Source organism: Schistocerca serialis, chromosome 1, assembly GCF_023864345.2.
Source record: "Schistocerca serialis cubense isolate TAMUIC-IGC-003099 chromosome 1, iqSchSeri2.2, whole genome shotgun sequence".
Classification (NCBI taxonomy): Eukaryota; Metazoa; Arthropoda; class Insecta; order Orthoptera; family Acrididae; genus Schistocerca; species Schistocerca serialis.
In genome coordinates, this window is record NC_064638.1 from 84,411,358 (window position 1) to 84,427,148 (window position 15,791).

The 15,791-nt window shown below is 43.0% G+C and overlaps 1 protein-coding gene across 1 annotated transcript in view; it reads left to right on the forward strand.

Moving 5' to 3' along the window:
- The first annotated feature begins 1,129 nt into the window (after window positions 1-1,129).
- Window positions 1,130-15,791, forward strand: part of LOC126481986 (trypsin-1-like) — a 68,222-nt gene continuing 53,560 nt past the window's right edge. The window contains exons 1-2 of the mRNA XM_050106327.1: window positions 1,130-1,150; window positions 11,640-11,793. Coding sequence (XP_049962284.1) covers window positions 1,130-1,150; window positions 11,640-11,793 — 175 coding nt within the window. The remainder of the gene's footprint in view (window positions 1,151-11,639; window positions 11,794-15,791) is intronic.

A 15,791-nucleotide genomic window follows, 5' to 3' on the forward strand; every position in this document is an offset into this window, starting at 1 on the left:
GCTCGTGAACAGCGCCGTGAAACAAGACTTTAATCCTAGTGAAACACTGAAATTGAAACACTGAAATTGAAATACTGAACATGAATCTGATTAAATCGCAAAATAAACTAATTGTATACTCAGTGGAAACTATTTAACTGAGATTCAATACTGAAGTACGTTATCAAAGTTACTTAAATGAAGAGCAGTGTCTGACTTGAAATATCCACAAAATGAAATATTGCTCAACTCGGAAGAAAGTAACTGTGTAAGATGACCTGCTGTGTTCACTGTAAATTAATCTGCTTACTTAACACAACAACTGAAAATTCTGCCTACATCCTGTTTGCTCACACGAATGCAGAATGAGATCTGCCTTAAAGAAAAGTAAGATAACTCATGCTCAGCATGCTGTTTTGTGTCTGGTGTTCTGATGTTCTCGAAAGCAAATTGAAATCCGCAAAAGCAACAGCAAAAGAAAAATAATCTACTCACCACTATTTTTTTCTTTGGTCGTCGGAAACCGCAGGTTGCTGCATTTGGGATAAGGTGCAATGCACACACGACAAAATACTGTATTTAAAACTTTACTAAGTATTATGGAGGAGAGTTTTACTTCAAAGCGTTCTTGAAAAATTAAACTGATTATCGTCAGAAAAGGCTGTACGACTTGAGTTGAATAAGAATTACGAGGTTCTCTCATCACAAAAACTACAGACACTTAAACCAGTTGCGTTATTTGTGACATAATGAAAACAAAGAGATCAACTTAACACTAGTCATGAATATTAATTGTTGTCCGAGTGGTTTCCTTCGCAATCGTTCTGATAAACATTCCATTCTTGTGCGTGCATTGGTTACTTTGAACTTCTCCATACATACAGTCAAGAAAATATCTTTTTATAAAGTTTTCATCTCCGTAATAAAGTATTCCAGATAATTTCTCTCAGATTCACAAATATCAGATATCCTTCTCCTATACTCATCTGTTCGATACTATTCTTCTAATAAGAATGCTCTACCGCTGCACATTTGACTAGCGACCAAGCGCTCCACCGATAACATTAAACACAGAGCAGAGATCCTATCCACTACTCATTTAGAGCGGCCATGTTATCTTTTTCCCTATCAGCAAAAATGCTTCGGTAATATGATTTCTCTAAATCTGATGGTAAGTCACATGTTTCATAGATTCCTGATTCCTATACTTCCAAAGATTTCAGTAATTGTCGTAGTAGTGGGAGTGGTGGTGCCGGGTTCGAGGTTTGTGTGCAACAACATCCCAAAAAACAACAAATTTTTGTTTGTATGTAGCACAAAACATGCATCTGAAACGAAAACCCGATCGATAGGACAACCTCGAATCACAATTTTACTATCGAGATGTAAAATAACCATGATGCTCATAATTATTTTCTTAAAAAATATAACACCACTTATGGGTGGCCAACAACTTTACAGTTTTCCTTTAAGAAGGTTAAATTGCAAAAAATATATATAAATAAATAAATAAAAATAAAAATAAAATCTACATCCCTTTAAAACATCAGTTTTGACAAATACTGCGATATAGTTTGCATTTCGAGCTAGCAGCTACAGCAATTAAACTTCAAACTTGCCCAACAATAGTTCGATTGAGAGAGCCCGGTAAACTACACAGTAATCAAAAGAAGCCCATAACGTTGACTGATAATCATTCAGAAACCAGTCATGGTGACTAACTAGGGCACACAAGATAACACAACGTTTCTTTGTCAATTAATAATGAAGAGCAAGGGTTTGCAGAAAACAATTCACCTTGCTTGATTAGCCAACAGGGTCTGTAACCCAGTGCAACTTGACACAATACACTTTCTGGATGTATGGATCTCCCACACACATTGAACAAAATAGATTGGACCATAGGTCGAAATCGTATGCTGACTAGAGGATTAGTGGTTAGGTCCCACTTGTCGCTGGGTCGGTGCACGTGCTCATCCAGAGCAGGTCGTCTCTCCGATCTTAGCTAGTTGATCGCTAGGCATGATTTGAGGCCGCCCCGGTAGGCAGCACCGCAGCTGCAACCACGGAGCCCTGTCTCAGCAATTTGGCCCAAGTCGACACTATTCGGTCAAAGCGCGCTGGCCATGCTGGAGCCGATGGGTGGGTATTCAAATTGGCTCGTGAACGCGACAGAACTGAACATCACACCCTCCCCCGCCTCAGACACTAAAGTCCCTGAGGAGGGGAGAAAACTGAAACTTGCATTTATACTCATCACTCACAGGATTATAGAATGGTGGTACCACATATCAAATACACCAGTCTACCATAGAACAATACTTCCCGATTGAATCTCGTTACTGTCTGATATAGCGACCACCTCCCCGGTTTCTCAAGGAGCCTTTCACAATTAATTTATAATGAAGTATATGAGTTACATCTAAAATATGAAAGTGGCCCGCCTCACTAGTGAAATAACAAATATTTCAGTTTTCAGAGTATACCACCTTCAGTGCAACACGACATAACTTTATGCTACCTGGAAGCACCAGGCTCTTGAAAGAGCTTTGTCTGAGAAATGTGAACCCTAAAAATTCGCCTGGTCTGAAGATTATTGACGACGAAGGTGGCCAGCGTCATTGAGCGAAGGGTTTGAATTGAGCCCACAAATATAGGCAAGAGTTTCCCTATCGCGTTATGTTCCTCACGGCTCACTGCTGCAAAATTCTTAATCCAGACACTGTCGCCAGGCTTTAACGAGATGGCCGCCTCTCAGCATTAGCTCAGCATTAGCTTCTCATGGGCGAACTTTAGATTACTCCTCGCACTGTTTCATTTAGCTCCAATTTGCGCAGCATCAGATTTCTCAGGAGAAAGTTGACGAACGCCTGTAGATTGGACAAGTGAAAGTTTGGCCTAAAAGCGAACATAAGGGCGGCCGGTATTTGCTTATGGCTGTATTGAACACAAACCTCAACAAAGGAAATGAGCTATCCCGACGGGTACGAAGTTTATGGTGGAAACCGATAAACGCTACATGCAAATTCCGGCTCACTCTCTCTGCAAGCCATGGATTGGGGAAATACACAGTTGTTGTGGAGTGACTGCTACCAGTTTCTAAAGAGACTTTGTGGAAAGCTGCAGAAGCGAAATTCGGAGAGTGATCAGTAACTAACAGTGTACATGGGTCAAAGGTTCCAAATATAGAGTGAAAGCATTTCGTAACCTGGGAAGTAGTACCATACTTCAGAGTAAACCAACAGAAATGTATAAATGCGTCCACACATGAGTATGTACCAGTACTCTCTCTCACGAACTTGGGAAAGGCCTCACATGATCAACATCCATCCACTCCGATGCCAGGAACCCTTGGCCATTATTCAGTGATAGCCTACTAAATGCACACGTCTTACAGGTCGATAAAAAGCCCCTAATTTGCTCGTCCATGGCCTTCTAGATGAATTGCTCCTTAATCTAAATCTTGGTCCCGCAGATGACCACCTACAAGGTATCATTTGCTTTCGTAAACCTATTTTATCCGTATGACTTCCCCGTGAGGTGCAACGCAGAGTGTTTCCCGTTTCCTGACTGTCTCATTCAGCTCGTTTAGCTCCAGGTCAGAATCCTGTTGTTCTGCAACATCTTTATAAAGCAGAGGACAGCCCCTTAAGACTGGAGAAACTATATGGCCTGCGGCATCACGTTCATTGGGTTCACAGACCCCTTTGTCCGAGAGGTGATGTTGTACCTCCCTGATAACCTACTTAGGCCATATGCGACAGTATACTCTACTTAAACTTGCACTGAAATGCAGAAATACTCATGCCCCCCCTCGTCACACATCTGTTACGTCTCGGTCTTACTACTACCCAGTTAAGGGTCTGGTTATGGCTTTCTAACAAGAATGGACGGAGCTCAAGACAGATTTTAAGCTTCTCGACTGTGAACAACTCCGCCAGTATCTCTAGCTCGTATACAGAATATTTGGCTTTAAGAGAGAAAAGGGCACGTGAAGTGTAAGTAATAGGCAGCTGCTTCCCATCGTCCAGTAATGAACCGTGGTCTTACTTACAAAACCTTTTCTTAAATAATTATTTTATTTACTAGCGATTCATCAAGAACATCAACGCATTTAATCACACTATGTGAGCGTCGAAGTAGTTACCAGTGGGTAACTGATGAAAACAAATTTCTTTCAACAAATGGAAATTTTACTACTAAAAACCCTCTAAAAATCAAGTTACAATTTATTCAGAGGCAGAAAGAAACAAATTTTTGACTCTATGAGCTTTCGGGCTGAGAATCTTGCCGCTCCCTTTTAACACGGCCGTAGTAACGACCGCTCGCAACAACCTCCGAAAGACTACACTGGTGCAAATCTGCAACACACCAGATTACTTTAACCTAAAAATTTTAAAAACTCACACAAACACATAAACTATGCACCCCGTAGGAGGGGTGTAAATGGTACAAAACAGTCAGTAAAATTACTTGCCACCGAAGGTGCAACTTTTTTTTAAAAGAAAACTCTTACGGTGGACGGGTGGCAACTTTATATACTAAAATGACTATTTAAATAAGAACCCATGAAATGCAGTCTTACATAAAATATACGGCGTCGCAGCTCGCGCCGGCCATAGCGATGTCGTGGGTTGACTCCTGTTGCTCTCGTGTCGGCCGCGAAGCCACTACCCCTCGCTATACGACGCGGCACACTGGACTGATGGCTACCTCGCATGCGCCGACGCTCAAGACGGACAAGTCATCTTGTGTCCCAGTGCGCGACCGACAAACCGATCGATCCAACCGCCTATGACCATTGTCTGAACAGACTCGAGCAGACTGGCGGCCTAACACATACTAGCACTACGGAGGACAGACAGACAGTGACTGCCGCACAAATGCGAACGAGAGACAGACCAGCAAATGGTGACGCGAGGCTGACCCAGCCTCACTCCCACTGACCAACTGCCCAAATGGTTCAAATGGCTCTGAGCACTATGGGACTTAACTGCTGAGGTCATCAGTCCCCTAGAACTTAGAACTACTTAAACCTAACTAACCTAAGGACATCACACACATCCATGCCCGAGGCAGGTGTCGAACCTGCGACCGTAGCGGTCTCGCGGCTCCAGACTGTAGCGCCTAGAACCGCTCGGCCACCCCGGCCGGCCCAACTGCCCAGACTCGCCGCCTAGCGAGCTCACAGCGCCCCTTAAATGCACGTGAACAGGCTACCTTTCCCCTTTCCCACCAGCTGCGACAGCCACAGCGGCGCCACCGTCAGAAACGGAGGGCGACTGCTTCACACTACACGCTGCGGCGCGCTCTTCAAAACAGCAAATTTTACCACGGCTCAACTTCCTGTAAAAGTACAGTTGTGACACCCGCCATCGATGCAATTGTGTGGAACATAAACTCCTCATTGAAGTCGAGCATGACCAACACCGGGGAAGTTGCCAAAGCCGCTTACAAGGCCACCATCGCTGCTTCCTGGAACGCTTCCCACTCAAATTTTTTTTCCTGAGACCATGTAGGGATGCTATGACCTGAGCAAAGTTGGAAATATTTTTCTAAAACGATCGTGCCAATGAAATCAGCCGTGCCCCTCATATTTTTTGGGGGTGAGACAACTGAATAGCTTTAGTGCGGCTCTGGTCTACTCTGCCACCTTGGGCGGAGATTAGGTGCCACAAAAATAAAATTCGGGTTGCACAAAACACACTTTTCATGGCTTAACACAGAATCCAACATTGCGAAGACGCAGCAAAGCTAATTCACTCCTAAACATTATAAATAATCTCATGCTCCCTAAAATCTAAGCATACCCTTATAACAGTGTCCTTAGCTCTCTTTACAACTTCTCCAATAAATTGTAATGGCCCTGCACATCGAAATAATTCTTTTCTATCAACTGATAGCGCACTCATGCAGATAAATAGTTCTTACATACTGACCGCCTAAATTCTGAAAGTGAAAAAATTATGCTGTATCACCTCCTTCAAAGATTGATCGAAGAGTAACCATTGGACAAAAAATTGGTCAGACTACAGGTAACTCAAACCAAACAATTCACCATGATCCTGCAATTCCAAAAGAAAATACAGCAACCATTCAACCTCCTCAACGCATGTCACTGACTATACTCCTTGTTCAAACAGCGATCCCAGTGAACGGTATACATCTGATCCTCTTCTGCATTCTCACAACCAACTCATAAACCAACTTTGTTTGCAGTTTGTACACTCTGCGCTGACGCTATGCGAATCCCCAACACTGTTAATGCCATGCATCACACCTGTCCTAATTCTACTCATTTTCGAGTGTGCAGCTATTTCAAAAGAGAATTGTGACGAAAGAAGTTTCTCTAGCACAAACTGAATACTGGCGATGGCATTACTCACCTGGGTTCCAAGTTAAACGCGGTCACAGGTTCAAATGGTTCAAATGGCTCTGAGCACTATGGGACTTAACATCTGAGGTCATCAGTCCCCTAGAACTTAGAACTACTTAAACCTAACTAACCTAAGGACATCACACACATCCATGCCCGAGGCAGGATTCGAACCTACGACCATAGTGGTCGCGGGTTCCGGACGGAAGCGCCTAGAACCGCTCGGCCACAGCGGCCGGCCGCGGTCACAGGTGGTTGGACGCCTCGCTGAGTTGGAGAGCCAGTTCAGCCACGCTTCCGGGAACAACGCATTCTGTAATGGACAACTCACGAACAATTTCCTCCTTGTGGAGTTCAGTGGTACCGGGCACCTGCCTTGCAGACATTCTGAAACACATGTACTAACAAGTAGTACCTGAAAAACCAAGCAAATAACACAGTAGGCCTCCTTATTAAGATCCAGAAAAATTATAACTTTTGAAACTCGACACTCCCCACTTCCTACAAAACTCTCGTTGTACGCACCACTCACCGTACCCGTAACGATGTTCTGCCACCAAAATGTGATGAAACTGGGAGTGGTGGTGCTGGCTTTGGGAGGTGTGCACAACATCCCAAAAATAACAAATTTTTGTTTATATATCAGCGCAGAACATGCATCTAAAACCAGAACCCAATCAAAATGGGAACTTACAGTTACAACTTCGTTACTTCAATGTATTGTGACACCAATATTTACAATTATTTCATAAAATGTAAGAAACTTACATGGTTGGCCAATAACTTTAGAATTCTTCTTTAAGAACACTAAAACGCAAAAATAGAGATAAAAGACATTGCCTAGTTTCTACGCTCCTCTAAAAACATCAGCATTAACACATACTCCCATATATTTTGAATTTCGAGTTAGCAGTTACAGCAAATATCGGCCCAACACTAGTTTGAATGAGGGGTCGCAGTAAATACACAATAATGGAAAGAGTCCCGAAATGGTAAGTGATATTCTTTAAAAAACACAATTGTCTCATTATACCAATTAATAATAATAAGGGTTCGCAATTACCACATTCACCAGACTTAAGGGGGGGGGGGGGAGGTAGGACGTCAAACGGGCCGACTTGGAGCAGGAGAGGCACCACAGGACATTTTAATTTCCACTGTCTATACTTTTACAAATAAATTCATAAGACTTTGTCAGCATGATCAGGAAGGATTCAAAATTCACACTCATAACAGTGGAAGTAATTTTTTTTACAAGTAAAATTTCATCATTTTTTTTTTCACTTACTGATGGCAGCATTTGTTGCTATAGGTACACTTTTCTTCATAAGTAAGAGAGATGGTTCGATGAATTTTGCACAGCATACAAACCATACTTAAAGGTGTATGAAACTCTAGAATTTTCCAAATCTATTAAAAACCGTGGTAAAAATTGAGGTAATTAACTACAAAATTTGTGTTTTTTCTAACCATGCAGTTTAAAATACAACAGATGATTCGTTTTTTCATAAATTAAATAAATTCTAGAGTTTCATACACCTGTAAGTATGTTATGAACGCTGTACAAAATTCATCGAAGAATCTCTGTAATTTATGAAGAAAAGTGTACCTATAGCAACAAATGCAGTCATTAGTAATTGAAAAAATGATGAAATTTCGCAAAAAAAAATTATTTTGTTATGTTTTCGAACTTCCACTGCAACGAGTGTGAATCCTGAATCCTTCCTGGTGATACTGACAAAGTTTTATGAATTTATTTGTAAAAGTATAGACAGTGGAAATTAAAATGTCCTGTGATGCCTCTCCTACTCCAAGTCGGCCCGTTTGACGTCCTACCCCCCTCAATTAGCCGACAGTGTCTGTAACCCAGCGCAACTTGGCAGGATTCAATTTCTTGTGATCCAAATATCTCACATAATTTGGAAAAAAAAGATCGAACTACGGCGTCTGTAACCCACGCAAGTATCCTCCAGCCAGCGTATGATCAGAAACGACTGTGACGACACTATAGCCTATAATATAAAGCGAGGAACTAGCAACGATAGTGTCATCTGAATGTCAAAGTCACAAAATATCGGCTATTTCCATCTTGAACAAAGTCCACGAACCATAACCACAAGCGTTTTACTATGTGGCGTTCATTTCGTCAAAAGACAACACACACACACACACACACACACACACACACACACACACACACACACACACACACAGAGGCGCGCGCGCTTCGATATCAGACAGTTATTGTCCTTTAGCTTTCATCAAAAATAACATGGCACTCAACGCTCCAGGGCGGCAATGGAACGAATGTCAGGACCATATCTGATGACTTTTCAGCCCACGAGGTCGTCAGCAGAAGCCCATAGTGAAGTCTTGTATAAACATTAAGATTTTAAAAGCATCTCGGTAGCGTGCTCATGAAATTTCAAATTGGTTATGAGCTTACAGTTTGTAGTAATTACAAAAGCATTCGGTATTTGAAGGTTACCAAGACAGGTACTAAAAAGCGACGGCCTTAGAAAGTATTTGTTCACCAGTTTATAGGGCTGTATAAAGACAAGTCTTTGCTTAACTTTGTTATCAAAATTCTTGAAAAGCTCGTACTTGACCAGTTTACTTAAAATTTATATACGATATTCTAACAAACGTGCGGACAGACACAGGCTACGTATTTTTTTAATATGTATGGCATAAAACTACCGTTTTCAGATTAAAACTGTACGAAATAGCGTCATTGAAGCTACTATTCTCACGGACCTAGCAGGAGGAGAGGTATGTCATGCCCGTAAGCCAATGATGGAGGAGAGTGATAATGGGGAGTAAGAGGAGATGGACAGAGAGAGAAGGAAGAAGAGAGAGAGAGAGGAGTCAGAAGGGCATCAGAACGTATATCCGAGTCCCATACATATTTAGTAATTGCGAAGCACTGCCAGGTTCACTAATGAAATTATAAAACGATCAAGGCAAACAAGTCAGGATATTGCTGATCGTACCCAACTGTGCATAGCAGCATAATTACAGATAATCATATGTAGCTGTGCAGTCTCTCAAGAAGCATTTCACTATTAGGAGACAGGGTACAGCTACAGTCTCAGGATGTATCAAACAATGACTTGCGTGTTCCCAGTTAGTTTTCCGAATTCTGTAGGAGATGACACTGTTGAATACGGATAATCAAGTCGCAACGGAAGGGGTAGTGGAAAGGTTGGAGTGGGGAGCATGGCGGGTATTGCATGGCTCACTCGTAACTTTAGCTACCTGTGACTGTGTGGTGACTCCGATGCTACCTCCTACAGTTGCTGCTGGGGACACTACTGCACTTACTTAGAATAACATTTACTTTCAGTGACGCTCCCAGCCTGTACTGGAGCAGTTCACCTTGTCTGTAAGGACTTTTACCCCATTCTTTATTCGGGTTTCATTACTAAGCTGTCACGGGTCCTGGTCAGCGTGTATCTTTTATTAAATGGATTATTCTTTCTTCCAAAAGCATGTCATGGAATGATATTCACTCACTGTAGATGTGCACAGCTAGCTACTCTATGTGATCTAAAGCTTTCGGACACCCCCAATAACATACGTTGTTCATATTAGGTGCATTGTGCTGCCACCTTCAGCCAGGTACTCCATATCAGCGACCTCAGTAGTCACTAGACCTCGTGAGAGAGCAGAATGGGGAACTCCACGGAACTCACGGGCTTTGAACGTGGCCAGGTGATTGGGTGTCACTTGTGTCATACGTATATACGCCGAGATTTACACCCCCCTAAACATCCCTAGTTCCACTGTTTCAGATATGATAGTGAAATGGAAACGTCAAGGGACACGTACCGCAGAAAGGTGTACATGCTGACCTCATCTGTTGACTGACAGAGACCGCCGAGAGTTGAAGAGGGTCGTAATGTGTAATAAGCAGACATCTGTCCAGACCATCACACAGGAATTCTATACTGCAGCAGGATCTACTGCAAGTACTACGACAGTTTGGGAAGAGGTGAGAAAACTTGGCTTTCATGGTCGAGCGGCTGCTCATAAGCCACACATCACGCCGGTAAATGCCAAACGACGCCTCGCTTGGTGTAAGGAGCGTACACATTAGACAACTGAACAGTGGAAGAACGTTGTGTGGAATGACGAATCACGGTACACAATGTGGCGATCAGATGGCGCGGTGTAGGTATGGCTAATGCCCGGTGAACATCTGCTAGCGTGTGTAGTGGCAACAGTAAAATTCTGAGGCGGTGGTGTTATGTTGTGGTCGTGTTTTTCATGGAGGGCGCTTGCACCCCTTGTTGGTTTGCCTGGCACTAGCAAAGTACAGGCCTGAATTGATGTTTGAAACACCTTCTTGCTTCCCACTGTTGAAGAGCGATTCGGGGATGGCGTTTGCATCTTTCAACAAGATCGAGCAGCTGTTCGTAATGCACTGCCTGTGGCTGAGAGGTTACACGACAATAACATCCCTGTAATGGACTGGCCTTAATCCTATAGAACACCGCTGGGGTATTTTGGGCCGCCGACTTAGTGCTAGGCCCCATCGACCGACATCGATACCTTTCAGTGCAGCACTCCGTGAAGAATGGGTTGCCATTCCCCAAGAAACTTTCCGGCACCTGATTGAAGGTATGCCTGCGAGAGCGGAAGCTGAAATCAAGGCTAAGTGTTGGCCAACACCACACTGAATTCAGCATCAGCGATGGAGGGCGCCACGAACTTGTAAGTCATTTTTAGCCAGGTGTTCGGATACTTTTGATCACATAGTGTAGTTACCAAAAGAACTATACATGCTTTTGGATACTAGGGAGCCTGAACGATGAACGCACGATATAGCGGCTGTTTAATAGAGTCAAAGGTAGTGTGGTATCGTTCAGCTAGGGAAACACATGCAGCACTACATGTGACAACCAGGTAAAGACCCGTAATTCATGCACGAATGATACTATGTTTTATTATAATGTAAAATAGTACCTGTCGGTGTGATAGATCGAGCGAACAATTTGAACGTAAACGAGGATTCTTACGTCACTTTGAAACTGCAGGAAATATATTAAATTATGAATAAATTGACGATATAGTCAACCGAACGTGTATTATGGCTATTTTTAACGCATTAGTATCGACACGAGTTACTTGTATTAGTTATCTTTTATTTATTCAAACTATTCTACCTGATGAGTTCAGGTCATTAACGTCAATCACCTACGGCTAGAGAACATACAGTCATTGAGTATAAAAACGCATCATCTACGTAGTCTGTTATTATAACCTCTTATGCTGTTTCCAGTACCAAGTAGCTGTACATGACCCCCTCACTCACGCCTCCACTTGTTTCCTTTCAGCGGCCGAGCTGCCTATTCGTCGCATCCCGCACAGCGGAATCCACCGGGGGTTCGGCCGCTTCCGAGGCCGCATCGTCGGCGGCCAGGACGCCACCAAGGGTGAGTGTGAGCACTTCAGCTTTGCAGTTAGACTGCACTTAAGAGCTCAGCAAATCTGCACGCTGGAAAATGAACGGACTGTTTTGCCTCAACTGTACCTCAGAAAGTGTCAGTAAATAGCTTAATATTACGCAGAGATGTGGTTCTTGTTGGAGCAAGGAATCTGGCCTCGGATGAAGAATTTCTACGCTGCAGAAACTGGTTTTTAACAAAACCTACAGATAAATGAATGTGTGGTAGCCTGATCGCACATTGTTCTAGTGATTATGGAAAGATATCTATATGTACGTAGCAATATTTCAACTGTAAAGTGAATCTGCATATTATACCAAGAGCACCATGGAAGAGGTCACCCGACCTGGCTGTTGCCGAGACTGAAGGACGCGGTGAAAGCTTCCGTCACACAATACCAGACAAAATAAAGCAGAAATATTTATCTGCGCGAGAAGTGTGCGTAATCGAAAAGGTGGGTACCGTAAGTTTACGGTAAATAAATAAATAAAACAGCGATGTCACTGGAACAGAAATAGTACAGTCGCTAACTGAAGAGTCAAATCTCTATTTGGGAGAGTTCACTTCAGAAGGGGATGTAAAAGAAAATTGCAGTTGGTGGGAGGCTCCTGCGTAGTGGTCGCCAGTGACATCAGGTGGCTTACTTTACATTAACTTAAACACAAAGCACATCGGTACTGACCGGCCGCCGTGTCATCCTCAGCCCACAGCCGTCTCTGGATGCGGATACGGAGGGGTATGTGGTCACCACACCGCTCTCCGGGCCGTATGTCAGTTTCCGAGACCAGAGCCGCTACTTCACAGTCAAATAGCTGCTCAGTTTGCCTCACTAGGGCTGATTGCGCCCACTTGCCAACAGCGCCCGACAGACCGGATGGTCACCCATCCAAGTGCTAGCCCAGCCCGATAGCGCTTAAATTCGGTGATCTAACAGGAACCGGTGTCACCACTGCGGCAAGGATGTGATGTGATGGAGATGGAAAGGGTTGTATGGGCGCACGACGGCAAGATTTCAACGCCCGCTCAGTAACAATTGAGACGGAAGTCAACAAAAGACTCAGAACAGTAAGATAAAACAGAACGTAAAACACGGGTAATAAGCTTGGGAAAATATGTACCTACCCACGCCGAAGCGTGGGACGAAACGTGCCATCAGCAGTAAAATATGGGCCGTTGGCTCCTTACATTAACTAGGAGTAAAAAAGAAGTTGAAATTTGTGTGGATTCCTAAGAGACCAAACTGCTGAGGTCATCGGTCCCTAGACTTAAACACTACTTAAACTAATTTATGCTAAGAACAACACACACAACTATGCCCGAGGGAGGACTCGAACCTCCGGCGGGAGGGGACGCGCAATCCGTTACATGGCGCCTCAAACCGTGCGGCCACTCCTCGCTGCTAACTAGGAGTAAACATACGAGTAAAACATAAGATGTTATCAAAAGCAAAAATCACATAACTGAATTCCAGTCTTCATGTTCTCTGTACTATATAATACACGACCCATTTCGACTCACACGTCGCTTTAAATCTGCCTTCTTATTGTATTATAGTTTTTAATATATGAAGATGTATTTTTATGTGATGGATGTGTATACCGCGTTTAAAGAAGAGAATATGATCATTGCAAGTGGAACGCACTTCGGGAAACCGACTCATTTACACCGTTCGAGAATTTGGCACTCTTTCCTTTCTTCTTTAGGTACTGACATTATTTGTTTTGTTGAATATTAAATTGATAAGTCGTTGATGATCGTAGTTTGATTCCGTTCGTAGCTCTGTCGCGCTTACACTGTTGTAGTGGGTAACCGTTACTGTGTTACCACATATACAGTACCTCACACTTCTTCATCTATCTTCAATGTAATTATGCAACGTGACGTTGGTTTACTGAGATATTTATAATATTCTGAAGCTACTGTCAATCATAGCTAGTCTGATGCAGTCTCCACTTTCGAACCAAGACCACTGACCGACTCAGCTGTCTGCTTTGCTTCTGTATTAAAGCCAGCAGCTGCTCTTTCCGCTCGAAGTTGGCTCGGTATTGCACAAGTCGTAACTATGTGCAACACACAGCTTCTGTTTCTACGTATGCCTACTGAATGCACTGCTACAGTCTTGAAGCTGTCATCATTATGCAAAAATGTTAAAACATTGCAGTTCTTCGTGGTGCCTCAAGTACGTACCAGTTGATTATAAAAGACAGTGCTCACGATCTGCTTCAATTGCGAGAACAGTGAAGTTTTTGGTAGTTACAGCCAAATACCTACACTTTTAATTGTATTGTGCACCCATAGTTCTTGATGCCAGATTAATGTTCTGCAGTCAAGAGATTTACAAATTAAGACGGCACCCTAGAGCAGGAAACTTTTTCTGGTATTACAATGTACAGTTTCTCTGTCAGAACAGTGTTTCGTCTCAACAGCGGTAAGGTATAGAGCGAACGAGATGGCAAGATGGCTAGAGGGCTAGACTTGCATTCGGGAGAGCAGCGGTTCACTTTTACATAATCAATTTTCATAGTGTCCCTAACTAATTACAAATGACTGCTGAAATTGTCGTTTAAACATTCTTTTCGAACTGATCATAATTAATGCTCTGTCTCTCATAAAATCACTGTCGATCTGGCATTAACCTCTAACCTACCTTCCTTCTTACGCAATTCATAGAGCTCCATTATTCTCTACTCGTAAGCCTCCCAGTATTCCTCTGTTTTTACCAACAATGCGTTGTGTGTGTATTTTCACAGTAGTCTGTTCACCGAACTTCTTGAAGAAATCTTACTGCCGCGTTTCATAACAGACATTTACTCTTCTACGGGCTTAGTCAGTTCGTTATTGAAGTCAAAAAACTCTTCTTTCGAGACACCCTCCAATTGCATTCAGAGTGTGTTTGAGAAATTACATCGATTTTCACAAAGCGCCCCGCAAAAGTAGTAAAATGTTGAGAGCGCTCAGATTGATCGAATAATATATTTCGAGCACACAATGCGTCACGCAGGCCCCCACACAGAATTATTCTTCGGGAGGGGGGAGGGAGGGGGACTGTGCAAATCGGAAAGCTAATTTTACCTAGTGTGACTATATTATAATATAAATACAAATTCCATTAAAATTTTTAATAGACGCAGCCAGGCGGATAAGAATTGATTTGCTGTTTTCATTTGCCTTAAGTGATCCATAAACTAGTTAAAAGCTCAAATTTCCGCAAAACTACAAGATAAATATATATTTAATTTGCAGCAGTGTTACTGAAATGTCATCTCACATAGTAAGCAGCAGAAAAACAAATACCTCGAAAAATTCAAAGAATCTAACAGGAGATTACAAAATAAGGCCAAGTCGTCGAGGGAAAATGTTAATTATAACTTCGGGATTCACGTTAATATGTTGGGTAATGGGCAGGTGGTGTCAGTCGATTCAGCCTCCCTTCTTTCACTGTAGAGCGCAAAAGCAGGCAGCTAAAACTTTGCTCATAACTGCAGGTTGATACAGGAAGGACAAAAATTCGTAGTGTTCGAGTGTTAAGAAATAAAATCTCCGACACGTCTGTAATGTTTGAACTGTGTTCTTTGGCTTGTCACAGCGGTCAACATTTTCCCCATTTCTAATTTACATTTAAAGTGTATTTTTCTGGCTTAGAAACGTTTATAGTGTAGATGAAGTGCTTAACGGCAAGGCACTTCGAAGAACTGAAATAAGAAATTAAATGATTCGCCTTACTCGCAATGTCAACGGCCTTGCCACGGTGGTTGCACCGGTTCCCGTCAGATCACCGAAGTTAAGGGCTACCGGTCATGGCCGGCGCTTGGATGGGTGACCATCTGGACCGCGATGCGCAGTTGCCATTTTTCGGGGTGCACTCAGCCTCGTGATGCCAGCTGAGGAACTACTCGACCGAACAGTAGCGGCTCCGGTCAAAGAAAACCATCATAACGACTGATGACCACACGCCCCTCCTATCCACATCCTCAGTTGAGGATGAC